The sequence below is a fragment of the Canis aureus genome, chromosome 38 (genome assembly GCF_053574225.1).
Source record: "Canis aureus isolate CA01 chromosome 38, VMU_Caureus_v.1.0, whole genome shotgun sequence".
Classification (NCBI taxonomy): domain Eukaryota; kingdom Metazoa; phylum Chordata; class Mammalia; order Carnivora; family Canidae; genus Canis; species Canis aureus.
Genome location: NC_135648.1, coordinates 2660992 through 2688980, shown reverse-complemented (window position 1 = coordinate 2688980; position 27989 = coordinate 2660992). Strand labels below are relative to the sequence as shown.

Sequence of the window (27989 nt, the reverse complement as noted above, 5' to 3'; positions counted from 1 at the left end):
GCCTGGGGGAAGCTACCGGGAGCGGGGCCAGGGAAATGGGGAGTCAGGAAGTGGGGAGGGGGAGCCCTGGGGGGGAATGGAGGCGGATTGGCTGTTCCGGGCTTTGGGGCTTTGGAGGGGGTGGGTAGTGGTAACTCAGGAACGGGGAGCCTGCAGGAGAGGGCTGTTAAAGAAGAAGAGGTGCCACCCTGGATCTTCCTTCTGTAAAAGGAAAAGTCCTTAACCCCTCCTGTCTTCTCCCCTGCCTGCTGCGTGTGCCTGCCCTTTCTAAGCAGACTCATCCTACCTTTGGGCAGTAAGCCGTCTGATCCCTGTCTCCTCGCCTGCCCGGTATCCCTGCAGCCTGCTCCCTCTCCCACCGCTTGGTCCAAGTCCAGCCACCTCCTCTCTTTGTTCTGCCCTCTGGGTGCTTCCTTACCTGCTCCCCAGGGTCTTTCCCTGGCAGTTCACTCAGTTGCCTGGGCTCTAGAAACCAGCCTCTAGGGGCAGAGGGCAGCGCGAGGAAGCCCTGAGAAAAAGGAGGCCGTGCCAGGTTAGAGAATGAGAGCGAGAATTCTCCTGGGACCGTGGCCTTTCTGTGCGTGTTGACCAGGCCCTTTCCCTCCCTGACTTCCTACCACTCCTGGGGCTCTGTCCCACCAAAAAGGGAAAGAGACAGCTGAGAGCCGACTGTGGGGTTTGGGGAAAGGCTATGTCATCAGCTGGCCCAGTGCCTATGATCCATCCGGCTGCTGGAGATTCTCCTCCCCTGGGCAAGTCCCATTATTTTTTTAAAGGAAAACAAAACTGGGATTTTTGGGAAGCAATGAGACACCATCTAAGTCCTACCAACAGAGCTCCCGGCTGAATGGCTTATAGCTCAGCCAATCGCAGAAGCTCGAGATGCTTAAAAGCGCTGGCGCGCGGAGAGAGGCTGGGAAGGACCCACGGGGAGACCCACAGACACATAGACACGGGCGAGAGAGGAGGAGAGAGACAGAGACAAAGGCACAGCGGACGAAGCCAGAGACAGGGCAGGCCCAGAGGAAGGCCAGACAGTGTGAGGGGCACAGGGAGGCCCGAGGGGCTGCAGGAGGCACGGGCAGAGGGAGACAAAGACCCGGGAGAGGAGGGGGTGCGAGAGGAGTTTGGAGGAGCCAGGCCACCGGGCGCCTCTCCGCAGCCGAAGGGCCAGGTTCCCTCCATCTCCGCCGACGGTCCCCAGCCCCCCTGCAAACTCTGCCTCTGACCCTGGCACAAGTCCGAGCCCCCAGGCTGCGGAGAGGAGTTTTCCAAAGCCGGGGCGGGGAGAACTTGGTGCGCAGCCGGCCTCCATCCCTCCCGGGCCGCGGCGCCAGTGCCATGGCCCCGACGGACCGGCGGCCCCGGAGGGGCTTGGCGGGGTGCTGGCTGTGGGGCGCCGGGCCCCGCCTGCTGCTGCCCGCGCTGCCCACGGCCCGGCCGGCGGCGCGCCTGCTGCTGCCGCTGCTGCTGAGCGCCCTGCTGCCCTCGGGCCGCCCGGCCGGCCCCCTCCCCCGGGAGGAGGAGATCGTGTTTCCCGAGCGGCTCAACGGCAGCGTCCCGCCGGGGCTGGGCGCCCCCGCCCGGCTTCTGTGCCGCCTGCCCGCCTTTGGGGAGACGCTGCTGCTAGAGCTGGAGCAGGACCCCGGCGTGCGGGTCGAGGGGCTGACGGTGCAGTACCTGGGCCGCGCACCTGAGCTGCTGGGGGGCGCAGAGCCGGGCACCTACCTCACCGGCAGCATCAACGGAGATCCGGAGTCGGTGGCGTCCCTGCACTGGGACGGGGGAGCCCTGCTAGGGGTGCTGCAGTACCGGGGGACCGAACTGCACATCCAGCCCCTGGAGGGGGGCTCCCTGAACTCCGCCGGAGGGCCCGGGGCTCACATCCTACGCCGGAAGAGTCCCGCCAGTGGCCAGGGCCCCATGTGCAACGTCAAGGCTCCCCCCGGGAATCCCAGCCCCAGCCCTCGAAGAGCCAAGGTAGGCAGCCCCGGAGTCTGTCCTGCGGCGTCCTCCCGCCATGCGTGTCCTACTGACCCCCATTCACCCTCTCTCCACCCACTTCCACTGCTGGCCATCCTGCTGCATCCCTGCCTCCTGCCTGCCTCTCCTCCCCCCGCCGGCCTCGTTCCTTGGGAAGGCTCTGCTTTCTCCCTGCCCCAGCCCTGCCCCTGGCCAGGCTGCTGGTCCCAAGGAGGGTTCCCAGAGGGGCCAGAGACTCCAGGCTGGGAGTGCCCGCCCCTCTGCCCACCCCGACCCTGCTTGGCCGCCGCATTCTGCTGGCACCACCTCCTGCCATGAGGCTTTCCTAACCGCCCCCTTGGCCTTGACTCTGCTGTGCCCCCAATTTGATTTTCAACCCCCACCGCCGGCTAAAGGAGGGAGGTTTGAAGCCCAAGGGATTGGCCTCTGGCTCCTGGTGCTGCCTTCGAAATAGTTGTGGCAAAACTGCAAAGTAGGGCAAAAGTGGACGGGGAGGAGAGGCGTCCCCTACCTCCCCCGGCCGGTCCCCTTCCCACACTGCGGACCGACTGCAGGGCTGCCTGACACTCCATCCTTCCCTCCCCCTCCCCGCCTCCCCCTTCTTCCCCCGCCCTCTCCAGCTCTAATCCAGACCAGCCGCTCGCCCTCCACACCCGCCACGCTGAGATCTGGCCCCGGCCCTAGCTGCTGACTGAATGGTTACTCCAACCACACAGGGCAGACACGTTGCAGCCCGGCCCTCTAGCTGCACCGCTGCAGGCCCCAGCGCACTCGGGCCTGGGGGACCCCGGGGCCCCTCCCAGAGGCAGTCCCAGCTGCCTTCACCTCTGGGGCTCCGCAGCAGCCCGGGGACGTGGCAGCCCCTTCCCCTCCCCTTCTCAGAACCAACAGCCGAGTCTGGAGTCGCCAGAGCGCCCTGGGCCCGGGGTTGGGGGAGGGCCCGGCGACCCGCCAGGAATGCCGTGGGCTCTGCGGCCCAGGAAGACGGGAGCGGGAGGGGGCCACGGCCCGGGAGGCTGCCCCACGCCGCTCCCTCCTTCTTCCAATCCAGCGCTTTGCTTCACTGAGTCGCTTCGTGGAGACTCTGGTCGTGGCCGATGACAAGATGGCAGCATTTCACGGCGCAGGCCTGAAGCGCTACCTGCTGACGGTCATGGCCGCGGCAGCCAAGGCCTTCAAGCACCCCAGCATCCGCAACCCCGTCAGCCTGGTGGTGACTCGGCTCGTGATTCTGGGGCCCGGCGAGGAAGGGCCCCAAGTGGGGCCCAGCGCCGCCCAGACCCTGCGCAGTTTCTGCGCCTGGCAGCGAGGACTCAACACCCCCGAGGACTCGGACCCTGACCACTTTGACACGGCCATTCTGTTCACCCGGCAGGTGAGGCCCCGACAGCCCCCGGGCCAGGCGCTGCCCGACTCCCAGAGCACCGTCGTGTGCACCGTGCTAGAAATGGTGCCCTTGGAGTTGTTCAACGTGGCACCTGGCCCCAGCCACACTGCCCTCCGGGCCCTGACGGCGCACTCAGTGCCCAGGTCCCCACCGACCCAGCCCTCATCCCCGGTGGCCCTGGGGTCGTAGTTCCTCACGCATCTTCTCCGATCCCTCTCCACAGGACCTGTGCGGGGTGTCTACTTGTGACACTCTGGGCATGGCCGACGTGGGCACTGTGTGTGACCCGGCTCGGAGCTGTGCTGTTGTGGAGGATGATGGGCTTCAGTCGGCCTTCACTGCTGCTCATGAACTGGGTAACGTGGGAGTAGGGCTGTGGGGCAACCGGGATGGATGAGAGAGGTATCAGGGGACAGGGAGACCACTAGAAGGCAAATGGGGGTCACAAGGTAGTGCTCCCTCCTCCCTAGGCCTAGGCCTAGGGGTCTTATCCTTCTTTGCTGTGGGTGTTGACATGCAGATTTTTCTATTAAATGAGATAGTGTGTGGACATTTACTGTGAACCCTTTGTGTGTGTGGTGGGGGGAGGGCACAATTTTGAGAGATACTATTCCTAAGGGTCAGTGATGGAATTGGGGGGGGGGGTTCAAGGTTAGGAATGTTGGCTACAGGAGGAGTGGGGAGGGAGGTGCCCTGAGTGTGTCTGGGGAGCAGCGGAGACAGAGCAGCAGGGACCGCATATTGAAGAGCCCTAGAGCTCCAGAAGGAGATGGGGGGGGCGCAGGGCAGGACAGGGAATGGATCTGACCGTCCACTGCGGCAGCCCTGCATGCCCCTCATGGGCTTGAAGCCCCCTGAAGGCACAGAGATGGGACCCTCGGGCCCTAGCAAAGCCTTTGCTTTCACAGGCCACGTCTTCAACATGCTCCACGACAACTCAAAGTCATGTGCTGATCTCAATGGGCCTGGGAGCACCTCCCGCCATGTCATGGCTCCTGTCATGGCTCACGTGGACCCCGAGGAGCCCTGGTCCCCCTGTAGTGCCCACTTCATCACTGAGTTCCTGGACAACGGCTACGGTAAGCAGATGGCGCTGCTGTTCCCTGTGGGGCGCTCCGCTCCCGCCCGTGGTCCTCTCTCCTGCTGCATTCTGCACGGTCCCCCGTGGCTCCTCAGCTGGCTTTCCTCTGCAGTGTGGGATGGGGTGCGAGACGCTTCTGCCTTTGTGTGGTTCCCACTCCTTCTCACACGAATGGCACGGCTGAGGCAGGCCAAGGCAGGCCACTCTTGGTGCAGTACAGTTCCATCTGACCTTCTAAGGGTCAAAGCTCTTCACCTGAGAAAGGGCTGGCTGTGAAGAAGGTGACTGCCTGTCACCCGGGGTGTGCAGGCCTGGCAGGATGGCTACCGCTGGGCAGACTCGAGAGCTCTGTAGTCGGTTAGAACAGGTAGGAAGACTTAGTACTTGGGATCCCTATCCTGATTCTGTTCTTCGGACGTGTGTAGACACGTGTCTGGCGGATTCTTCACTTCCGCGTGGCTGACCTGTAAGACAGGCATAATAACGGAAACCCCCTCGTGGGCGTTTGCCATGGGTAACCCAGAGGGGTTGGTCAGGCCATTAGCCAGTGCCCATCACATAATAAGTGCCCGATAAGTTGTATCTGCTACTTGAAGCTTTTTCCAGCCCCGGGATTTGGATTCTAGGATCCATCAGGCCCTGGGGAGGCTAGGCTTTCCGCTAGCCATCTAGACTGATCCCTCAGCCCATTGCTGACTTCCTACCCCTACCTCCTTCCCAGGGCACTGTCTCTTAGACAAGCCAGAGGCTCCCCTGCATCTGCCTGTGACTTTCCCCGGCAAGGACTATGACGCTGATCGCCAGTGCCAGCTGACCTTCGGGCCCGACTCACGCCATTGTCCGCAGCTGCCGCCGCCCTGTGCTGCCCTCTGGTGCTCTGGCCATCTCAATGGCCATGCCATGTGCCAGACCAAGCATTCGCCCTGGGCCGACGGCACCCCCTGTGGGCCAGCACAGGCCTGCATGGGTGGCCGCTGCCTCCACGTGGACCAGCTGCAGGACTTCAATGTGAGATGCCAGGGCAGGGATGGGGCAGCGGGGCTGGAGGAGCGGGGCCGACCCTGAGCCCAGGAGAGCGTGGACTTATCCCACCCTCCCATTCTGTGTTTCCGCAGATCCCACAGGCTGGTGGCTGGGGTCCCTGGGGACCGTGGGGCGACTGCTCTCGGAGCTGCGGGGGCGGCGTCCAGTTCTCCTCCCGGGACTGCACAAGGCCTGTCCCGCGGAACGGTGGCAAGTACTGTGAGGGCCGCCGCACCCGCTTCCGTTCCTGCAACACCCAGGACTGCCCGACTGGTTCAGGTGAGGCATGGGAGGGACAGAAGCCATGGGGCGGGGGGGTCGAGCAGGAACCATCGTCCCCTTGAGTGTGGAGACTATCCCTGCTGTTGAGGGGAGTGACGTCACCCTTCAGGAACCTTCTCTGGCAGTCTGTGGGGGAGCGAAGTGCCACACTGCCCTGAGGTCTGGGTGGCTCTGGTGGAGGGGCTCGCACGGGACGTCGTGAGGACAGGGCTCTGACTGGCCGTTCTTACCCCGACAGCACTGACCTTCCGTGAGGAGCAGTGTGCTGCTTACAACCACCGCACTGACCTCTTCAAGAGCTTCCCGGGGCCCATGGACTGGGTCCCGCGCTACACCGGTGTGGCACCCCGGGACCAGTGCAAACTCACCTGCCAGGCCCGGGCCCTGGGCTACTACTATGTGCTGGAGCCGCGGGTGAGGGCCAGATGCTTGGGCACTGTCTGCGTTCACTCTTTCCCGAAGCCCCCAACTTTCTGATGGCCAAGATCCCTCAAAGCAGCACCGTGGCCGGCGCCCCCACAGCCACGTCAGGCCAGCGTTGGGTCCACTCACACTCACCATCTGCAGGCATTTGGGAAACGAGCCCCAGACTCTGGATAAGTCGCCAGCCAGGCAGCTCTAGCCCGTCCCATTTCCCTTGGTTTCTTTTCTCTCCCTTCCCATCTCCCAGTTCCCACGTCTCGACTTCGTGAGAACGGACATGGCCTTTTGGGCAAGTCTTTGACCCCCCCCTTCTGTGGGCTCCTCTATCAATTACAGGGGAGGCCTCGTTTGGCTCATGGAAGGCCAGTCCCTCACTGGACAGGCCTCCTGGAGGCAGTGGTGTCCCCAGACTCCCTGTCTGGGATAGGGCCGAATGTCAAAGGCTTGGGGAAGAACAAGCCCTAGCAGACTTGCGGCCCGACCCTGGGGAGAAATCTTACACGTCGGCCGCCCTCTAGCGTCCATCTGGGTACTTTCCGTCCAGGTTCAGGGCTGGTGTTGAGAGTCAGACCCACAGTTTCGTCTTGGCTCCTCTGTTTGCCAGCTGTCCCAGCTTTGGGAGAGTCTCTTCATCTTTCTAAACCTCAGTGTTCTGTCTCTAGAAACCTCAAACGGCGGTTGTAAGATTTATATCCCAGCTTCTAAAGCACTTAGCACGGCGCCTGATTCAGAACGAGCGTTCTGAAGATGATGGCCTTTAAAATTTCTACTCTCGTTGGGATTATTACCCCTTAGCGTGGCTGGGGCTCACCCCACACCCCATCTACCTCCCCTCCCACCCAGCCTTTATGACGTCCCCTCCCTGGCAGGCTGCGGGTCGCGTCGGGCTCACCAACCCTCCCGACTTAGGAAGAGAAGAACTCTTTGCACTGCTCCTTCTCTTGGCAGGTGGTAGATGGGACTCCCTGTTCCCCGGACAGCTCCTCGGTGTGTGTCCAGGGCCGCTGCATCCATGCTGGCTGCGACCGTGTCATTGGCTCCAAAAAGAAGTTTGACAAGTGCATGGTGTGCGGTGGGGATGGTTCTAGCTGCAGTAAGCAGTCTGGCTCCTTCAGAAAATTCAGGTTCATTCACTATTTATTTCCTCTTCGCTGACCCGGGGGCTACAGACATGGACGTGACACTCTGTCCTCAAAGAGCTCATAGTCTAGTGGGAGAGACGGATGAGTAGTTATAGCACAGTGTCCTACCTGTTCAACAGGTGTCAGCCTGGGGCTGCTGTGAGGGCCTGAGGGGCATCAGGGAAGGCTTCCCCAGGGGGTGACTTGCTCCTGGAGGGAGAGGGGGAGTTGGACCACCCCAAAGAGGCGGGCTTAGGCCGGCACCGCAGTAAGGGGGCCCCAGTCGTGAAGGCCTGGAGCCGAGAGGGAGGAGAGTGCATGCGTTTGCGTGGAGCTCACATGTAGGCTGGACACCTCACTCGGGTCTGGGGAGACAACCCTCTGCACACACAAACTCGCACTCACAGTCATACACACGCAGCTCAGAAAGGCCGGGGGATTCAGGAAGGTGCTGAGCCGCCCCTCTTCTTCTTCCACGCAGGTACGGATACAACAATGTGGTCACTATCCCCGCGGGGGCCACGCATATCCTCGTCCGGCAGCAGGGGACCCCTGGGCTCCGGAGCCTCTACCTGGCCCTGAAGCTCCCCGATGGCTCCTACGCCCTCAACGGCGAATACACGCTCATGCCCTCTCCCACGGATGTGGTACTGCCCGGGGCAGTCAGTCTCCGCTATAGCGGGGCCACTGCAGCCTCTGAGACGCTGTCGGGCCACGGGCCGCTGGCCCAGCCCTTAACGCTGCAGGTCCTGGTCGCAGGCAACCCCCAGAACGCGCGCCTGCGGTACAGCTTCTTCGTCCCTCGGCCGGCCCCTGCCACAGCCCGTCCCACGCCCCAGGACTGGCTGCAGCGCAAGGCACAGATTCTGGAGATCCTCCGGCGGCGCCCCTGGGCGGGCAGGAAATAACCCCATCATCCCCGCTGCCCTTTTCGGGCACCGGGGCCTCGGACTGAGCAGGGAAAAGGAGGTGGCTCCTGCAGCTGCCTCCGCGGACACGCGGACACACGGACACCGCGGGGAGGGGCGGAGAGGATGAGGCCTGCCCTCATCCCTGCCCTGATGCGCAGGCTGGCCCTGCCCTGGTTTCCTGCCCTGGATGGCAGTGACGGGTGGTGGACGGACGGGGCTGGAGGACAGTCCCCTCTCTAAACTGCCCCCTCTGCCCTGCTGGTCACAGGAGGGAGGGGGAAGCCAGAGGGGAGGGCAGTTGTATTTATTTAGTATTTATTCACTTCTATTTAGCACCAGGGAAGGGGATGAGGGCTAGGGTCCTGGGGAAGCTGACTTCCACCCCTCATAACCCTCACCCTGGCTAGGAAATCCAGGGTGGTGGCGATAGGCATAAGTGATCTGTGTGTATGTGAATGTGTGTGTGTGTGTGTGTGTGTGTGTGTGTGTGTATTTGTGTATGAGGTACATCCTGCCCTGCCTTCCTCTCCCTGAATTCTGTTTTCTAGGAAAGGAAGAGTTGAGGGTTGTATAGGCCTTCAGGGAGTAAGGGATTATCATATTTTTAAAATATATATTGAATTTTGCTATTTATGTGCTCCTTTTGGAGTCAGAGAGATGTGGGTTGCACCCTGGCTCCCCGTCTCTGAACATTAGTTTCCTCGTTTGCCAATAACAATACCTCCCTTGGAAATGTGTTGTGAGGCCTAAATAATGTAAATAAAGAACTAGCACAACGTCTGGCACTGGGTCGGCGCCCAGCAGTGACAGCCACCCTTAGACCTGTCATCACCTCGCCACCCGCTCCGTGGCCCCTGGGGTTCCCAGCGCCCCGGAAGGTGGCACTGCCCGCACCAGTGGTGCCTCCCTCGGCCCCAGGCCACATTCCTCCGGTTGGCAGGACAGCGTCAGACAAAGGACGGTCACGTCCCAATCCCCAGAGACCTCCAGGCATCAGAGAAGTCATAAGTACTGGGCTATAAGCATAACTGGTAAGAGAAAGACCGTGCAAAGGAACAGGCCTGCACTTAGCCACGAGAGTTCTAGGGGGCCCTGGGGCCGACGGCGGAGGTAGAGCACTGCACGGGGGAGTCCGGGGGCCATGTCTGAGCCCGGGGTTCAGCATCTTACTAGTTGGTGGTATCGGGGAGATGGTGTGTGTTGGGGCCCCGCTGGGTCGTTCGGGGTAGGGGGGGATCAAACGATCCGATCCGATGAAGGCTGAGCCCCGTGGGAGGCCCGGGTGAGGTCGGGCGGCCTGCCGTCAGCCAGTGTAAACACAGCAGCCTTCTCCGAAGACGTGACCTTAGGACGGGATTTAATAAAGAGGAGCGGGACCTGGGTTGGTAGGGGACAGCCCAGGGGGCAAGAGGGATGGCGTGGGGGCGGGCAGCCTGGGCCAACCGAGGGGAAGGGCAGGGGTGCTAGCAGGGCTCCAGGCTCCACTACACCTAAGGGGCACGCGGGAAGGCCACGGGGTTGGGACGGGTTGCCGGCCGATGGGTCCTGCCCAAATGGCAACAGTGGGACCTCTGGGGACCAAGAAAGGGCCTGGGTACGGAGGTGGCGGGGAGCCTGGGTGAAGACTCCCTGAGATGGGGGCGCAGCCAGGGGGTGAGGGAGCTGGGGGCTTCACTCTGGAGTGTCTGCGATCATGGGGGGCGGGGGCGGGGTCGAGGAGCCTGTGGGAGCACTGGGTGCTGCGCCCCCGGGGCTGGGTGCTGCTCACCGAGTCCTGTACCTCCTGCACTGGGCAGTGCTGCACTCAGTGCCTCCTCCCTGGGCTCGGCGGCAACAGGACCCTCCCTTCTCTCCAGTGCTCCCCCTGCAGCCCGGGCTCCTGGGCTCGCCCCCCCTCTGTCAGCCAGCCTGGAGGAGGCGTGAACAGGAGACAGACAAGGGGGCCCCAACTGTTTGCATGGAGCTAGCAAAGCCAGGTCACCGAGAGCGGGTTTACAGATCTCAGGACTGTGAGCTCAGGGGACGGTGAGCCAAGGCCTGCGCCTTCTGCCAGGTACACACAGTCAGGGCGCCGCACCCCCGCAAAGAGAAGCAATGAGAGATACAAAGAACCGCATGATAAGGGCCAGATCTGTGGGAGGCCAAGGCCAGACTTCATGGCCAGGAGGGTAAGGGAGGCGTGAGTCTCAGGCTGGCTGGGGAACAGGTTGCCCTGATGGCCTTCTCACCTTTGCACAGGTATTATTCTAACAGGAAGCTCTCGCTCACTGAGTAGGGCTCTGACTGGCCTAAAGAAGCTTTTCCCAGGGGTACCTGGGTGGCTCAGTGGGTGAACCGTCTGCCTTTGGCTCAAGTCGAGATCCCGGGGTCCTAGGATCCAACCCCATGTCGGGGCCCCTGCTGAGCAGGGAGTCTCCTTCTCCCTCTTCCTCTGCTCCTCCCCCTGCTCGTTCTCTCTCTCTTTCTCTATAAAATTAAAAAAAATAAAGTTTAAAAAAAAAAAAAAGTAGTAGTTTTTCCCAGAAAGGGATTGAGCTCAGCGGCCACGTCTGTGATTGGGGGTGTGTGAGTGCACGGAGGCATACAGTGAGGGGAGGACAGAGGTCCAGCGCCTCAAAGCAAAGTGATGGGCATCACATGTTCAATCCCAGGCAAGGCCCGACCCCTTTCTGGAATGCTCTCCCCCATACCACCCTTCCTGTACCCGGGCTATAGACTCGGCCTAATGTCCTGGACTCAGGAGTCCAGCCAGCGCTTGTTGGGACAGGGGGGAGTTCATACCTCCCTGCAAGAGCCAACATGAGCGCTGTGTCTCTCCCCAGTTGGCCTACCCATGGGCCTGTGCTGGGGTCTGGGCGAGCAATTGGAGGAGAAACAGGCCTAACAGGAAAGAAGTAGGCACCCAGACAGCTCAAGTATCTGGTCTTAGAGGGAAAAGGGAAAAATGATGAGAGGAAGAAAAACCAATCAGGGACTGGCGGGGGGGGGGGGTGGAGTGAGCACCCTATCCTTGGGGAAGCTCCAGCAGACACCCATTTTATGGGATGGTAAGTGTCATGCATGGGGGCTGGGTGTAGGGAGGTAGGACAATAACTGAACAGAGCCAATTTCTTTAAGCCCTTTCTGCCTCCGTGGTGAGCACAGAGGAAATCTGGGCAATTGTCCAACCTCTATTTTTGCAGTGGGGATGAGAAAGCCAGGTTTCTGGGGTGAGCTACCCTTGTTTACTCCTACTCCAACCCAAGCCCCAGTTCTTTAACCTCTATGTAGTATTACTGTATTTAGTCTCTAAAATATCAGATGGACGGTAAGGGAGAAATACCAGCATCTCATTGGTCAGGGCTTTGTGAGGGGAAGAGAATGGAATTCAATGTATTTTTTTTTTTTAAAGATTTTTTTTTTAATTTTTATTTATTTATGATAGTCACAGAGAGAGAGAGAGAGAGAGGCAGAGACACAGGCAGAGGGAGAAGCAGGCTCCATGCACCGGGAGCCCGATGTGGGATTCGATCCCGGGTCTCCAGGATCGCGCCCTGGGCCAAAGGCAGGCGCCAAACCGCTGCGCCACCCAGGGATCCCTAAAGATTTTATTTATTTATTTATTCATGAAAGACTGAGAGAGAGAGGCAGAAACAAAGGCAGAGGGAGAAGCAGGCTCCATGCACCGGGAGCCCGATGTGGGATCTGATCCCGGGTCTCCAGGATCGCGCCCTGGGCCAAAGGCAGGCGCCAAACCACTGCGCCACCCAGGGATCCCCTCAATGTATTATTTTATTGGCCGAGAGAATGCTCTTGAACCAACTGAATACTTCCCCATTGACTGTTGCCAGAGGGGAGGCCAGAACACGGGCAGCAAGACCTAACCAGCTGACCTCTGAGGGAAACCACCAGTTCTAAAACTGCTCTGAGGAAGTCTGAGAGGAACAGAGTGGGGATGGGGGGGTCTAGGGGGCGTACCATCAATCCCCACCAATTTCCCCAGAAAGGACCTTCTATAGGGACAGGACCAGATTACTTAAGTCGTCTTAGGAAGGAAACAGAGGAGAGGAAGTACGTTTAAGGCATCCCTCGCAGTCTTTGGGAAACCAGCCACAGGCCATATGAACCCAGTGAATACAGAAGTACAGAAACAGCGACACACTCGGACATGCACCCGTCCAACCTCACAAAGATACATCAGCACATTCTCTTGATAATGCAGATGCATATAAGCATTGAGAAGCTGAAAATATGAGTTTCTTGGCCTGGAAATGAGTTGGAAGAAAATATATAAATTGACCTAGTTTTCCATGGAGGATTGACTATTTATTGCATTTGTTTGTTCGATAAAGCCATTGAGTTATACACTGGGATCAAATCACGCTCTCACAATGTAGAGAAAGGACACAGATTTTTGGAGTCAAACTGAATCTAAGCTTTGCTATTTACATGTAATGATGTGATCTTAAATTACTTGATTGTTGTGAACAGTTTATCTGTAAAATGGGCATTTTTAAATTTTTTATTTTTTTAAGATTTTATTGATTTATTCATGAGGGACACATAGAGAGAGAGGCAGAGACACAGGCAGAGGGAGAAGCAGGCTCCATGTAGAGAGCCACCCTGATGTGGGACTCAATCCCGGGACTCCAGGATCACACCCTGGGCCAAAGGCAGGAGCTAAGCCGCTGAGCCACTCAGGGATTCCCCTCCCCCCCATTTTTTAAAGATTTTATTTATTTATTCATGAGAGACACAGAGAGAGAGAAAGAGAGAGAGAGGCAGAGACATGAGCAGAGGGAGAAGCAGGCCCCATGCGGGGAGCCTGATGCAGGGAATGGATCCTGGGACTCCAAGATCACACCCGGGGCCAAAGGCAGATGCTCAACCGCTGAGCCACCTAGACGTCCCATGTAAAATGGGTATTACTACTACCTGCCTTATGGAGAGGTTGTCAGAATTTAAGAATATAACGGCGTAAGTGCTTGACCCCGTGTGGGGCTTCTAAGTGTCAGTACATGCAGCTTCTCTTCCCCTTAAATCTCTTCCTTGCCGGTCCCCCTTTACCATCCTTCATTAGCATGAGAAAATAATTATATGAGGGAACTGTCTGGGTCAGATCTAAGATGAGCTATTTTGCAGAAGTTGTGCTAAGAGTTCTGGGTTACGTTCAAGGTATGATAAAAGGGAAGACGTGGTCCCCATCCTCAGAGTTCACAGTCTGGTGGCTGAGACAGTAAGGTGAGACCAGAATGCCAGACCAGTGTGACAGATGCCGTGGTAGATGAGGGGCACCTGGCACGGAATACAGGGTCACAGAAATATTCTTGGAGGAAGTGTCTGCCTCCTTTTCTAAAAATAGACCGTAAGACTGCAAGGCCCCCCGAGGAGAGTAGGATGGTGATGGAGGAAGAGAGAATTTCTGCTTGCTGGGTCAGCTCCAGGGCTCTTCTCTGTTATGCAAAACTGGAGAGAAGTAAAGTGAACAGACTTGAAGCTGGAGGATAATACTGTAAGGAGCCAAGCAGGGTAGTTGGAGAAGCTTCCATCTCAATGGACAATGCTGAATGGGAGAGAGGATTTTAAGACTGGGCTGTGCATTAAATGTGCTCCTGCTCCATTCTCTCTCCCTCCCTGGGCCTCGGCCTCTGATGTTTCCTTGAGAAACTAAATAGAGATTTAAATTACTCTTTTTTTTTTAAGGTTTTATTTATTTATTTGACACAGAGAGAGAGAGAGAGCACAGCAGAGGGAGCATCAAACAGAGGGAGAGAGAGAAGCAGGCTCCCTGCTCAGCAGGGCCCAAGGCTGAGCCACCCAGTTGTCCCCAGATTTGATAAGTGTTGGGACCTCCTGGGGGGCTCAGTGGCTGAGCTTTGGCCTTTGGCTCAGGTTGTGACCCCAGGGTCCTGGGATCGAGTCCCACATCGGGCTCCCTGCATGGAGCCTGCTTCTCCCTCTGCCTGTGTCTCTGTCTCTCTCTGTGTCTCTCATGAATAAATACATAAAATCTTAAAAAAAAAAAAAAAAAGAAAGAAGATGAAAGTCAGTTTTATAAGAACTGAACACCATGGAGGAACACAGTTCCTCTGGGAGAACCACATTTCCATTCTCTCTCTCTCTTTTAAAGATATATTTATGAGGGAGAGGAGTCAGTGGAGAGAAAGGCAGAGGGAGGGGAAGAGAATTTCAACCAGACTCCCTGCTGAGTGCAGAGCCCGATGTAGGGGTCAGTCCCACCACCCCAAGATCATGACCTGAACCAAAACTCAGAGTCGGATGCTCAACCAACTGAGTACCCTAGGCGGCCTTCCATTTTCTTTCCTGCATAGAAATCTGGGAGTCCTCTGATTCCCTGAGTAGCACAGTCATTCAATCACCAGGTCCTGTTGGCCGTGTAAAGTCCCCAAAGATAACTTCTTCCCTCTTAGTCCCACTGATATTGCCTTATTTTGCATGAACTTCATCTCATTCCTGGATTTCTGAAGTGCCTGCCTAAATGGTGTCCCTGCTTGCAGTCTTGACCACTCCAGTCAATGCTCTGTGTTTCCATCAGAATGAACTTCTTTTTTTTTTTTCTAAATATTTTTATTTATTTATTCATGACAGACACAGAGAGACAGAGAGGCTGATGTGGGACTCGATCCGTCCTGGGCCAAAGGCAGGCGCTAAACCACTGAGCCACCCAGGGATCCCCCAGAGTGAACTTCTGATGGAAGAATTCTCTGTTTAGAGCACTTTACCACTTTCCTCTTGCCCCCAGGATAAAATCCACTCCTTTTATGTAGCTTAGGAAGTCTTTCACTACCTGGCACCTGCTCACCACTCCCATCTCCTATCTCACTATGCCCTTCTGGCTAGCCCTACTGATCCCCCCCCTTTTTTTTTTTTTTTTTTAAAGATTTTATTTACTCATGAGAGACATAGAGAGCAGGAGAGATATAGGCAGAGGGAGATGCAGGAAGCCTGATGCAGGATCCTGGGATTACAGTCTGAGCCAAAGGGAGGTGCTCAACCACTGAGCCATCCAGGTGCCCCTTTACTGATCCATTTTTAATTTCCCAAACTCCCTCCTTCTCATTTTTAGGCTTTTGCACTTATGGTTTCCTGTGTCCAAAATAGTAGTCACCTATTAAAATACAATGTTCAGAAAAAGGGGAAATTATGACTCTCCCACTGCTGAAGAGATGATTATTCAAACACTTATTCAAATGGTAAGGAAGGGCAGCCCGGTGGCTCAGCGGTTTGGCACCGCCTTCGGCCCAGAGCCTGATCCTGGAGACCCGGGATCGAGTCCCGCGTCGGGCTCCCTGCATGGAGCCGGCTTCTCCCTCTGCCTGTGTCTCTGACTCTCTCTCTCTATGTTTCTCATGAATAAATAAAATCTTTTAAAAAAATCTTTAAAAAAATGGTAAGGAAGCCCTTTTTTTTTAGGACTACTGTAATACATGTGAAGACCATCCCAACTGGAGAGAGGTTGGGCTCGACTCTGAATCCAGCTAGGACGAGGGGACACTTGCAGCCAGGGGAGGAATGAGGGGGTCGGTGGAGGGAAAGTTAATCAGGGATGAGGAGATTCTGGCCAACTGGACTTGCCAGGCTCCTGGCTGAAAGTGGCTAGTCGTCCAAGGAAGAGGCTTATTTGAAAAGAAGCCTCCGAGGAGGCTGTCTAAAGTTTGGCCAAGAACAGGGTTTTTGTCGATACCCAAGTAAAAATGGACACATGTTACAGAGTTTATTTAACTCACATGGGAAGTGGCAGATGTGTGTTCTAAAGAAAAGATTCATGGCTGCCGTCAGTTTCAAAGGGGAAAAAAACACTTTATTGATATTATAAAAATCTAATAGAAGAAAAGGAAAATCTGAGCAGAGGTGAGGGCAATTGCAAGCAGTAAAGGAGAATAAGAGTTACCTCGAACCGAGTACTTGGAAGATCCAACCTCTAGCCAGGGTGGGGTGTGGGGAGTCCCGTGGAGGGACCAGACAGGCGGCGACTGAGAGGCCTGGGCAGTGTCCTCCCCTCGGGTGGGACTTCCAGCTGACTGTCCCCCTTAGGGCCGAATTTACAGGGCAAATGATGGAATCTGAAGTTAAACATTTGTTGGCCTACGTGCAGTTTGGAGCAAGCTGCGTTTCCGTGTTATCCTGTCCTTACAGTCGAGGGGCATGGGCCAGGTGTGTTTGCCTTCCCTCCCAGATTCCTTTCCAGGGGAGTCAGAGGGGAAGCGAGGCAACGTTCTAGCTCTTGGCGTCCAGACCAGAGGGGCCAGTTTTGACCTGGTGGCCAGGTCAACTACCCAGGCTCCTGAGGTCACTTATGCAGCACGAAGTCTCACGAGCAGCAGTCCCCGCCTGCCTGCAGAGGAGCAGGTGAGGTGGTGGGTTACACGGGGCACATTTTAGAAAGCTCCGTCCTTTCAACACCATGTGATACCTAGTTTAAAAGAAATCTGAAGAATAGACACATTTACGGCTCTGGAATACAGAAATGAATACGAAAATGGAGTCAAAAACTGTTCTTTTTTAGGGGGTACAATGTAGGGAGTTGGGGGTTCATTGACCCTCAATCTGCACAGAATGTGCACGTGGATAAATTGGAGGAGAGATCCCACGGAAACACAAACTCCTAAGGCGGAAGGATGAGCCAGAGACGTGCCAGCAGGTTCCCCACTAACCCTGGCTTCTGGGAGGAAGTCTTTCCCGAGTCTCCATGTGTGAGCGAGTTGCAGGTTCTGGGCGATCGTATTTATGGCAGGATACTGTTTACCCCCCTCCCCCTCCCTTGGACGTAGACGCTGTGAGTTATTCTAAGTTTTATTTATTTATTTTATTTTATTTTTTAGTTATTCTAAGTTTTTCGGGTGTGACACCTGCGTCTAAGGAAGGCACCGCGCTACCAGGGTGGGGAAGCCCTGAGACAAACGTAACTGCGGATTGATGAAGCACCCGTTTTACTCATATCTGGAAAAACACAGTTTTACGTTAAAGCAGCCAATAAATGAATGAATGAATGAATGAATGAATGAATGAATAAATAAATAAATAAAGCAGCCGCCGCTCTTCCCTCCTCACTCGACGTGTCCTTGTCTTACTAACTAACCGTTTCTATTTCAAGGCCTGCGGGACACGGATACAAAAGCGCGGGACACGGATACAAAAGCGCGACCCGAGGGCAGCCCTGGTGGCTCGGTGGTTTAGCGCCGCCTTCAGCCCAGGGCGTGATCCTGGAAAACCGGGATCGAGTCCCACGTCGGGCTCCCTGCATGGAGCCTGCTTCTCCCTTTGCCTGTGTCTCTGCCTCTCTCTCTGTCTCTCATGAATAAATAAATAAAATCTTAAAAAAAAAAAAAAAAAAAGCGCGACCCGAGCAGTCGCAACAATGTATCCTGAGCGAGATACAGTCCTGATCCCCAGGGACACTAAGTTGCGGGCGCCCCACGAACACTCCGGGAAGGGGCTGGGCCCCGGTGACAGGTCTGGGGGCGCGCCAGAAACTGTCGCCCCGGCCTCGGGGTCAGGCTCGGCCCTGAAGGGAGTCCCGGGGTGAGTCGCCGTCTTCCCAGGCCGGGGCGGGGGCGGGGGGGACGCGGCATCAGGTCTGGGTGGCTCCGGAGCGGAGAGCCCTCCCCCCCATCTCCCCGTGCCCCGCCCCCGGCGGCCCCGCCCCGTGACGCGAAGCCCCGCCCCGTGACGCGAGGCCCCGCCCCGCGGCGCCCGCTTCCAAGATGGCGGTGGCGATGTCTGCCAGGCTGTTGGGGTGGCGGTGACGCCGGGCAGCAGGAGAGCAGGTACCGGGCCGGGGGATGATGGGGCGAGAGGCCCGGGAGAAGGGTCCGGGCGGCCGGGAGGATGAGAAGTTTCGGGTAGCGGCTGGGCGCCGGCGTGAGCGGGAAGCGGGTCCCAGATGGAAATACGGGCAGAGGCCGGTGGGCTCACATCGCACATGCAAGAGGTTGGGGTGGGAGGTTGGGGCGCTCCGAGGGAACCGGGCCGTGACCCCCGCCGAGCGCTGGCCACGCCCCTTCGGTGAGCCGGCCCAGGTCCCCGCCGCCCCCCCCCCCCGGGGCCCTGGCCGCGAGCCCCCGCCTGCCCCCGCTCGCACCCGGCCGGGTGGGCAGGGCAGAGGGCGCCCCCGCCCCGCCGCGCCCCCGCGCCCCCGCCGCGCTCCGGCTGTTGGCCTGCGGCTCCCAGGCGGTCTCGCTCCCTGCACCTGCGGAGCTGGCTCCCCGGCACGGGAAGAACGGGAAGGAACCTGTTTGCTACCCCGCCCTGGGCCCTCCTGAGGCCGCCCCGCAATCCTGTGGTGACGGACTCACCCCTTGGCGACGGTCTCCATTAGCAGCCTGTCCCCTCTCCCGGACAGGTTGTCCTGTCGGGCTGGGGCATGGTGAAGTACACGTGCACCTGGCACTGTAGGGCAGCTGGCGGAGAGGACCCAGCATCTCCGGGCCCTCCCTGTTTCTCTCCAGCCACTTGGCCTCACTTCCCCTGCTGGGAAGCCGGTTTCCCCCTCATCTTGACCTCTGCCCCTCTGCGTGCGCGGTTATCCTCCACCACTTCTGTTCCAGCTGGTCCCAGGATCGCTGTTGGAGCGCTGGATGGCCTTTCTCTGTCCTCTGTGACATTTCCAATTTTAGATAATGCCTCACATATCTGCGCCCCCGGGACCCCCTGAAGCCCCCATGATCCCGAAGAAGACAGCTTGAACCTAGGTGAGTCCATCCCCCTCTGAAATTGGGAGGGAGGTTCTCCAGAGACTCCTTTGCCAAGGACCTGAATGATGTAAGCATCCTTGGGGGTGGGGACTGAGAGTAGTTGGCACCAGTGGTTTGGGGAGGCGGTGGAGGAGAGTGAAACTTAGGCTGGAAATGGCAGGTGGTCGGGCCGCTGGTGGTTACATTCTGTCTCTACACCTGTGTGCTCCCTTCTGTGACTTTCTTCTTTGCTTCTTTTCCTCTTAACTCTTGGCACCACCTTGGTTCTTACTGATGGTCTCTCTGCTGGCTTGCTCTTCACCTGACGGCCCCCAGAACTCTCCTCTCTCCCTCCTCAGACCTCAGCCCAGGATGTTGCGGAGGCTGCTGGAGCGGCCCTGCACACTGGCCCTGCTGGTGGGCTCCCAGCTGGCTGTCATGATGTACCTGTCACTGGGGGGCTTCCGGAGCCTCAGTGCCCTATTTGGCCGAGAGCAGGGGCCGACATTTGACTATTCTCATCCCCATGATGTCTACAGTAACCTCAGTCACCTACCGGGGGCCCCTGTTGCCCCAGGGGGCCCTCCAGCTCCTCAAGGCCTGCCCTACTGTCCAGAACGATCTCCTCTTTTAGGTGAGTGCAGAAAGGAGGAAGTAAAGGGAAGGCCAAGGCGTGGGGTGAGGGCTAGGGCCCCAGGAGTGGACTTAGAACCTGGGGTTGATGTAACTGGTTTCAACTTTTCGTTGCCCGTCCAATCCACGTACTTCTTGCCTTGGGCTGGGAATTGCTTCCTTTGTACGTGAGCCCTGGTTTAGGTAGTTAGTTGGAAATCCTTCTGTTTTCTCCATCTTCTTTTTCTTCTTAAGATTGTTTTTATGTATTTATTCGAGAGAGAGCGTATGCGTGCGTGCTGTGTGAGCACAAGCAGGGGGAAGGGCAGAGGCTGAGGGAGAAGCAGGCTCCCCACTGAGCAGGGAGCCACGTAGGGCTCTGTCCTGGGGCCCTGGGATCATGACTTGAGCCGAAGGCAGATGCTTAACCGACTGTGCCACCCAGGCGCCCCTGTTTTCTCCATCTTCTAACCTAGTGAGGCAGGAGAGAGTTATGGAACCCTAAAGTAAAGTAGACTGGCTAAAGAGGCTGCGCCTTTCAGACTTTGCAAAGCTGTCCCAATGATGGGAAACTCAAGGTGTGAGATTTCGGAGTAAGCCCTTCGGGGAGCAGACTGCCGGGGCCGCTCGTGTTCCCAGGCCCTAGAGGTCCTTCTTTTCTCATCGTCCCTCTAATCCCTGACCTTGTCATTCCCTCCCAACAGTGGGTCCCGTGTCCGTGTCCTTTAGCCCAGTGCCGTCGCTGGCAGAGATTGTAGAGAGGAATCCCCGTGTGGAACCGGGGGGCCGGTACCGTCCCGCAGGGTGTGAACCCCGCTCCCGAACAGCCATCATTGTGCCCCACCGTGCCCGGGAGCACCACCTGCGCCTGCTGCTCTACCACCTGCACCCCTTCCTGCAGCGCCAGCAGCTTGCTTATGGCATCTATGTCATCCACCAGGTACCTCCAACCCTACTCCACTCTTTCTTGTAAGGAAGCCTCAAGTAAATGCCACTCCACTCTCACATAGTGGGTCCCTGGAATAATTTTAAGAGGGTCAGGATGGCACTGCTCTGCCAGCTTGTTAGCCCCATAATGCTCCTTACTCTGTTTAGGGCACTCTGACTGTCCTGTACCTTCCATGATTTTTCCTTTGGTTGAATTTGGAAATGTACAAATTTGGAATTGGACAGATTTGGACAAAATCAGTCCTGCCATTTGTCCCATATGTGACCTTGAACAAGATTCTTCACCCCCTTTAATGGGGCAAAAGGTGAAAACTAATAGACACCTGTTTTCCATGGCTGTTGGTTGTCGGGATGCAATGCTGAACAGCAGCCTGTAGGTAATCAGGCACATTCTGATGCTCAAAAACAGTGACTTGAATGACAAATGAAAGTGTGTTCACTCTCCCTGCCTCATTTCCCCCTTTGATTCCCCTCCTTTCTCTTTTGCACTTCTGCCCGCACCCCCTTCTCCATGCTACCTACAGACGTGGTCTGATTCTTCTCCATTACCTCCCAGGCTGGAAATGGAACATTTAACAGGGCCAAGCTGCTAAACGTTGGTGTGCGGGAGGCCCTGCGTGATGAGGAGTGGGACTGCCTGTTTTTGCACGACGTGGACCTCCTGCCTGAGAACGATCACAATCTGTATGTGTGTGACCCCCGAGGACCCCGACATGTTGCTGTTGCCATGAACAAGTTTGGATACAGGTAGAGGGCACGAGTGGGTGCTGGGAAGTAGGGAAATTCACCATCCATTGGAAGGAGAGCCAAGGGGATCGTGGGGTAGGAATGCCTCCCCAAAACACTTGTGGAACCCAAGCATCTTTCTCTCCCTAGCCTCCCGTACCCCCAGTACTTTGGAGGAGTCTCGGCACTCACCCCTGACCAGTACCTGAAGATGAACGGCTTCCCCAATGAATACTGGGGCTGGGGTGGTGAGGATGACGACATTGCTACCAGGTCAGACTTCCTGCCACCACGCCCCACCCCTACGCTGGTCTGGATCCCCTTCTCCAAGGCCATCCCTGGCTCTGGTCCTTTAGCACCACCCATCTTTAGCTCCCTGCCCCTGCACTGCGCCGGTTCCTCTCCCTTTGCTCTTTCCATCTACCGGGGTCAGGCTTTGCGTGCCGCTCCCCATCCTGTCACCCTCTAGTCTCCTAGGTCTGGTGAGTTATGTTTCTGGGAGAGAGGAGAAGATCAATAGGCTGTAGTACCACGGGATTCCAGAGCTGGAAAGGGGCCTAGAGACGCTTCAGTCCTGCCTTCTGCTAACGTTGCATCCAGACCACTTCCTATGGGGCTGGGGAGGAGGGGCTCTGCTCTGAATCACCCAGAATCACGGTTAGGTTTGAAGTCTGTGCCACTGGAACGATGCCGGCTCATTTTTAGCATGTGAAACATCTTGACCTTTCACCTCAGCTGACCCCATTTCCTATCTATGGTGTGAATATTCGGGCTTGCTCCGCTGGACCCATTGCCTCCCCTCCCCCTCGTGCCCTCTGGGATAACCTCTGAATTCTTGTCCTCTGTATGTGTGTAAAGGACCCAGCGATTTCTAAATGTATGTGTTGTTTCAGTACTTTCCCAGGCCATCTCCAGTTCTTGCTTGTGTGTCAGAGGTGGCCTTGGTTTCTTTCCAGGTCCTGGTCACTTGGTCTCATTCTTTTCCTAACCCTGGGGGCAGGTGGGGGGTGTGGGGTGAGGGAGCCTAGGCAGCCCAGCCACTGTTCTAGGTAGGAATTGCTGAGCTTGGGTCTGCAACTCCCGGTCTTGTCCTGTCCTTTTGACCCAAATGCCAGGGCAGTTCCTGGGAGCTACTTAAAAAACAAAGATGGGAGGTGCAAACCTACCTCTGCCAGCTGTTGAAGGGCCCCAGGGCACCCAGCACAGCCCCTGAGAATTTGGATGCGTGCAGACCTACAGCCTCTTGTGCCAGTTTCCTTCTCTCTGTTTGACTTTCTCTCGAGTATGTGGCACTCTGTTGGCCTGACTAGTACTAGTTGTTGTGTTCAGAAACATGTAATGGCTTCCCTGCTGGCTTGCTGTTCACCCGTCAGCAGCTTTCCTTAGAACCTTCCAAGGCACCCTCACTTCTCCCCGCAGGGTACGTCTCGCTGGAATGAAGATCTCTCGGCCCCCCACATCGGTGGGGCACTACAAGATGGTGAAGCATCGAGGAGATAAGGGCAATGAGGAAAACCCTCACAGGTAGGAAGGCCTGCCTGGGAATTGCTACTGGCTCCCCAGGGTTCTGCATTCTAGCCAGGAAACTCCTAAAGCTCCTTAGGATCCTGGCCCTTTCTTTCTGGGCCTTAGTTCTGCAACCTCTGACCCTCAGATTTGACCTCCTGGTCCGTACCCAGAATTCCTGGACACAAGATGGGATGAACTCACTGACATACCGACTGCTGGCTCGAGAGCTGGGCCCTCTCTATACCAACATCACAGCAGACATTGGAACTGACCCTCGGGGCCCCCGGACTCCCTCTGGTCCCCGTTACCCACCTGGTTCCTCCCAGGCCTTCCGTCAAGAGATGCTGCAGCGCCGGCCCCCGGCCAGGCCTGGCCCTCTGCCTACTGCCAACCACACAGCCCCCCACGGTTCACACTGACTCCTTCCTGCCCACCTCAATCATGAAACTAAATCAGAGGGGTTGTGTCCTCCCCACCCTCAGCTCCTCACTGCTCTTAGAGGGATGTGGGGGAACTGAACTCCAGGGCTACTCACTGTTGGCAGGGGCCTCCCCTCAGTGCTGGACTGGAGCTGGGCTCCTTCGGACCTGGGGGTCCCTCTTTCTAGGGTCACCTGCCAGGGCTTATGACTGTGAATCCCTGATGTCATGATTTTATGTGATGACTCCTGAAAGTCCCTGGCCCCTGGGGTAAGAGCAGGGCTGGACCCCAAGTCCTTTCCTTTTCCACGGAGAGAAGAGTGATCTGGCTTTTCCTGGGATCTCTGTGAATATTTATTCTATTTATGGTTCCGAGGAAGTAAGTTTGGTGAAGGAACCCCTTCCCTGGGTACTCTCTGCCAGTGCTGGACTAGCTTCCTCTTCTGGACCCGCCTCAGGGGGCTGGGATTTTGATATATTTTCTAATAAAGGACTTTGTCTTGCCTCTGCTCCTGCTTGCTGCATCCCCGGCACCTGTGCCTGCCTTCGTGGCTGGCTTCTCCACCCCCGACCTCCTCCCCACCACCAGCCCCGCCACCTATGCTTGGAGGTGACCGAGCCACCAGATCCAGCCAAGTTCCAGCAACTTTTATTTTTGTGGGTGAAGAGGTGCTGCCAGCATGGCCAGGAGGAGGTGGGAGCTGGGGATCAGCTGTTAGGTTCTGAGCCCAGGACCCGAGCCGCTGCCCGCCGTCCACTCTCTATACAGTCATTGACAGCAACGCCCTCATAGGAGGCTCCGGCCAGAGTCAAGGGCAACCTCTGAGAAGCCAGGAACTGGGTGGCTGCCTCTGCAAGGAAAAGATGAAGGGACTGTTACAGCTGGGGGGGGGTCTGGCTTCCTTGCCCCCCCCTCAGCACAGCTGCCTCCCAAACTCACCCAGTTTTTGCCAGTGGCCTAGTGTATACTGGGGGATGCAGTTCTGGGGAGAGAAGAGGGGATACAGGGACATTTTTGTTGGTGATGGCCAAGCCTGAGTAGACGACAACCGACCTACCAGCCCCTGCCTTCAGCGGGAGCTAAGGGGTGCTTACTCAACTCACCTTGTGTAGGTGGACCAAGCAGTGACTTGGTGGCTCCTTTAGTCCTAACTGGGTGGCAGCTGCTTGCTGTGCCTGCTGCTGGAACAACTCCCGAGATAAGAGACCACCCCTGGCTTCCAGCGTCTGTAACCAGGACCCTCCCAGCATCACCTGGGGAGAGAATATGGCACTGACCAGGCTGGCCTGACCTGCACTGAGCACAGACGAGCCCTCTGCAAACCCCCACTGAGCAAAGCTGCTGCTTCTCACAGTCACTCGGAGGCCAGGGGGGCTCCCATCCTGCTCAGGAAAAGCAACTGAGTCATACACGATTCCCAGGACGCCTGGGTCTTCTGAGGATGGCACCAAATGTCCAAATCCCTGGAGAAAGGAAGAGACCGGGTGAGGAAGGAAGGGCTGTGGGTGGGCCTGGGGGGGCTCATTCCTCTGTGCCACTCCTACCTGCACAGGCAGATGAGCTCCTCGGTACTGGAGGTTCACCACCACCACCGACACGGCAGTGATGGCACTCAGGGCATGAGCCAGAGGCGCAGCCTGGGCAGGGAGCAGCTTGCTGAGCACTGGGGAAGAGCAGCCAGGGGCCTGCTCAGGAGGCATTTCTGGCAGATTCCCCAGGCCTCCCGCAGGGATGATCGGTTCAGGGGCACAGCACAGTCCTGCGGGCCCAGGAAGCAACCCTGTGCCTCACTCTGGCTGGAGAAGGGGAGGGGGCTACCCCAGTACCTGAAGCTGGAACAGCACTAATCACGTGGTCTGCCTCCAGGCTGCCGTCCCCCAGAGATACCTGCCAGGATGCAAGCATTTGAGAGACAGAGAGATAATGGGAATTTTGCCTCAGATTCCCAGGCCCCAAACTGGCAGGAGAGACTGGGCGCTGCCCCAGGATGAAGAGACCGACCTGCAGTGGGCACAGAGCCCACCCCCTCTATTATTGCAGGCAGCAGGCCGGACGGAAGCCAGTGTGGCCGCTCTGAGCTGTTCAGTGGAGCTGGGTTGTCCCTTCCCCTAATGAAGCCACTTGTAAACACTTCTGGATAGAAGGCACCACTTCTATCCAGAGTTGGACCAAACAGGCCCTGGAGGATCATCTACAAACGAGGCCTAAGACCCTAGGGTAGCCCATGTTTAAACTGCATCTAGGGCAGGGAAACAACAATAACTAGTCCTGCCAACCCTGGCCTGGTTAAAACATTCAGGCAAAGAGGGAGACTTTTTTTAAAAATTTTTATTTATTTATGATAGAGAGAGAGAGAGAGAGGCAGAGACATAGGCAGAGGGAGAAGCAGGCTCCATGCACCGGGAGCCCGACGTGGGATTCGATCCCGGGTCTCCAGGATCGCGCCCTGGACCAAAGGCAGGCGCCAAACGGTTGCGCCACCCAGGGATCCCCCCCGGCTTTTTTTTTTTTTAAGATTTTATTTATTCATGAGAGACAGACACAGGCAGAGGGAGAAACAGGCTTAATGCAGGAGGCCTGACGTGGGACTTGATCCCGGGTCTCCAGGATCACACCTGGACTGAAGGCGGCGCTAAACCACTGAGCCACCCGGGCTGCCCAAAGAGGGAGACTTAACACGCATGACACACCAGGGGGCTCTCCTACCTTCCAGCGGCCTCCAGGGAGGAGGCCTAGCCCACAGACAGGCTGGCCTCTGAGAACACTGACCCCTCTACTAGTCAGGTAGGTGTTAAGGGCCTGGGGCAACGTCTCCAGCCCTCCACGGAGTGACCACTGGCTCCAGCGCTCAGCTCGGGCCTGGCGAATGAGCGCCGAGTCCGGTCGAGGGCTGTGCCCTGAAGAGGCTGCGGCAAAGAAGAATCATCATTAGATCAGCAGCCCGGGCCTCCCGGCAGGCTCTTAGTATCTTCTCGCCCTGAACCAAGCCCCCACTCACCGGCCCCCAGCAGCAGCCCCAGCAAAACAGAACGATGGCTTTGCTCAGCTTGGAAGAGACTGGGAAAGCAGGACCTGACGCTGAGCTCCCGGCTGTTGCCTGCGAACACACCTCGGCAGAGACTGTCCATGGCCAGAGACGCCACCTTGAGGGGGAGACTGGGATTGAGGCCAAGGAAGAGGGTGCACAGACTACCTTCCACTGCCCCTGCGGGGTCCGGAGGGGGTGTGGGGCAGGTGGGGTGGGGTGCGGTCCCACTGTAACAGAGGAGAAGGCAGCCGTTCTCTCCCAGCGCTGGGCTGTGGCGACTACGGGGTGCGTAGAGAGGAGCCCCCAGGTGGAAGGTTTGCGTAGGGGGCTCTGCCGCTGGTTAGGAGGGAGGGCAGGGACTTGGGGGCCTCCGGGCCGTGTTACCTCAGGTCCAAGGCGGCGCTGGGCAAAACTGTGCACGGTCTCATCAGGGTCTTTGCCTCGGGGCGTGGTCAACTCCCTCAGCCCGGCCCAAAACAGAGGTTTGGAGAAGGGAGGTGAAGGGCGGAAGAGCCCCCTGCACCGGGGAAGGCACAGTCATTTGCATCCATCCGGCTCCTCTCGCACAGACTGGGCGACGGGGGAATGGAAAGGGGGAGGACGTGGGCAGGGCAGAAAGACGGGCGGTAGGGACCTACCTGAGGCCAGAGGGCAGCGCATGCAGGGCGCCACCCACGTACAGGAACCTGTTCTGGGCAGCTGGGTGGTCTCCCCGGACAGGCAACACTTCGGAGTCCAAGCCAAGCTCAGAGACCTGCTCTCCATACGTCCTCGGGAAGAGGAGAAACTAAGGAAGGGCCTGGCCCACAGCACCGCCGCCCCGCGTGACCTCCCGGGAGGCCCCCCGGCAAGCCCCCCCCAGGCGTCCCTCCGAGGCACCCCGCCGGCCCCTCACCAGGAGCAGGGTCCGGGCTCCCGGGGCTCCCGCTGGCCGAATTCCTCGAGGTCCAAGTTCAAAGACAGCACCGCCGGGGCCTCGGACCGAGCGGATCCAGCCTCCCAGGCGCTCGCTGCCCTCCACCAGCACCACCTGGGGGCGGGAGGGGCACACGCCGCACGGCTACGGCTGCGGCTGCGGCCGAGGGTCTGCAGGGGACGAGGCCCCGCTCCCTCTGGGCCGCAGCGGGGGAGAGGACCGCAGGAGCCTCCCTCCGGCGCGACCGGGCGCTCACCTTGGGGGCGCAGGGGGCCCGGCTCAGGTGGTAACCGGCGGCCAAGCCGCTGATGCCGCCGCCCAGCACCACCACGGTCCGGCCCATCGCGAAGCCTGGGGGCGGCGGCGATGGCCAGGCTGCCCCGGGGTCCCGGCTCCGCAGCAGCCCCCGCAGGCTCCGCGCTCCACCCCCCGGCGCTCGCTGCTGCGGGGGACCCGGCGGGGCACTGAGGTCCCCGCCCAGGGCCCGCGGCGCACCCGCGGAGGCCCGAGGGAAGGCGGGGAGGGTCTCGGGGCGCCGCGGCCGCCGGATAAGGGCCCCGCCCGCGCTATCTGCCCGCGCAGGGCTCGGGGCGCCGCGGCCCCGCCCCCGCCTCTGACCTCGACCCCGACCCCGGCCCCGACCCCCGCGCCGCGAGGCCGCCGCTCCGCCCGCCCCTCTGGGCCCGGACGCGCCGGCGCCCCCCGCTCTCCCGCCTCCGGATTGGTGGCCGCGGGAGGCCCCGGATCACGCCCGCCAATGAGGGCGCGGAGCTGGCGGAGGCTCCTCCCCCGGCCCCGCCCCCGCGGGGGGAGCGGCGCTTAACCGCTGGGGCGCCGGCGGGCGCGTCGGGCGGGCGCGTCGGGCGGGGCGAGGGCGGGAGCGGGAGCGGGAGCGGGAGCGGGAGCGCGTGGGCGGCCCTGGGGGAGGCCCCGCGAGCGCTGGGGC

General features: G+C 58.4%; 3 protein-coding genes across 8 annotated transcripts; 2 read left to right on the top strand and 1 right to left on the bottom strand.

The window, feature by feature from the left end:
* Positions 1-94: 94 nt before the first annotated feature.
* ADAMTS4 (ADAM metallopeptidase with thrombospondin type 1 motif 4) lies at positions 95-8991 on the top strand. The gene is made up of 9 exons (XM_077886962.1): positions 95-1980; positions 3035-3358; positions 3594-3726; positions 4279-4449; positions 5173-5459; positions 5567-5753; positions 5995-6170; positions 7128-7303; positions 7782-8991. The coding sequence occupies exons 1-9, from the start codon at positions 883-885 to the stop codon at positions 8206-8208; spliced, it is 2979 nt and encodes a 992-aa protein (XP_077743088.1). The 5' UTR covers positions 95-882; the 3' UTR covers positions 8209-8991.
* Positions 4678-27610, bottom strand: PPOX (protoporphyrinogen oxidase). Of its 3 annotated transcripts, none has more exons than XM_077886971.1 (12): positions 27300-27610; positions 27023-27157; positions 26766-26881; positions 26512-26644; positions 26098-26242; positions 25806-26005; positions 24926-24986; positions 24644-24762; positions 24452-24562; positions 24203-24352; positions 24039-24081; positions 4678-4742 (listed from the first exon to the last, which is right to left on the bottom strand). In XM_077886971.1, exons 1-12 carry the CDS (start codon positions 27384-27386, stop codon positions 4693-4695), a joined length of 1350 nt encoding a protein of 449 aa, XP_077743097.1. In that variant the 5' UTR covers positions 27387-27610; the 3' UTR covers positions 4678-4692. The 3 variants fall into 3 exon arrangements, with proteins under 3 accessions (XP_077743097.1, XP_077743096.1, XP_077743098.1); XM_077886970.1 differs by lacking the exon at positions 4678-4742 and adding an exon at positions 23732-23949 and having other exon boundaries at positions 27300-27607; XM_077886972.1 differs by lacking the exons at positions 4678-4742; positions 27300-27610 and adding an exon at positions 23732-23949 and having other exon boundaries at positions 26766-26897.
* Positions 17840-23607, top strand: B4GALT3 (beta-1,4-galactosyltransferase 3). 4 transcript variants are annotated; one of them, XM_077886976.1, is made up of 8 exons: positions 17840-17978; positions 18828-18902; positions 19244-19518; positions 20201-20436; positions 21001-21191; positions 21321-21443; positions 22590-22694; positions 22825-23607. In XM_077886976.1, the coding sequence occupies exons 3-8, from the start codon at positions 19257-19259 to the stop codon at positions 23096-23098; spliced, it is 1191 nt and encodes a 396-aa protein (XP_077743102.1). In that variant the 5' UTR covers positions 17840-17978; positions 18828-18902; positions 19244-19256; the 3' UTR covers positions 23099-23607. The 4 variants fall into 4 exon arrangements, with proteins under 4 accessions (XP_077743102.1, XP_077743104.1, XP_077743100.1 ...); XM_077886978.1 differs by having other exon boundaries at positions 19221-19518; XM_077886974.1 differs by having other exon boundaries at positions 18759-18902.
* Positions 27611-27989: the final 379 nt, after the last annotated feature.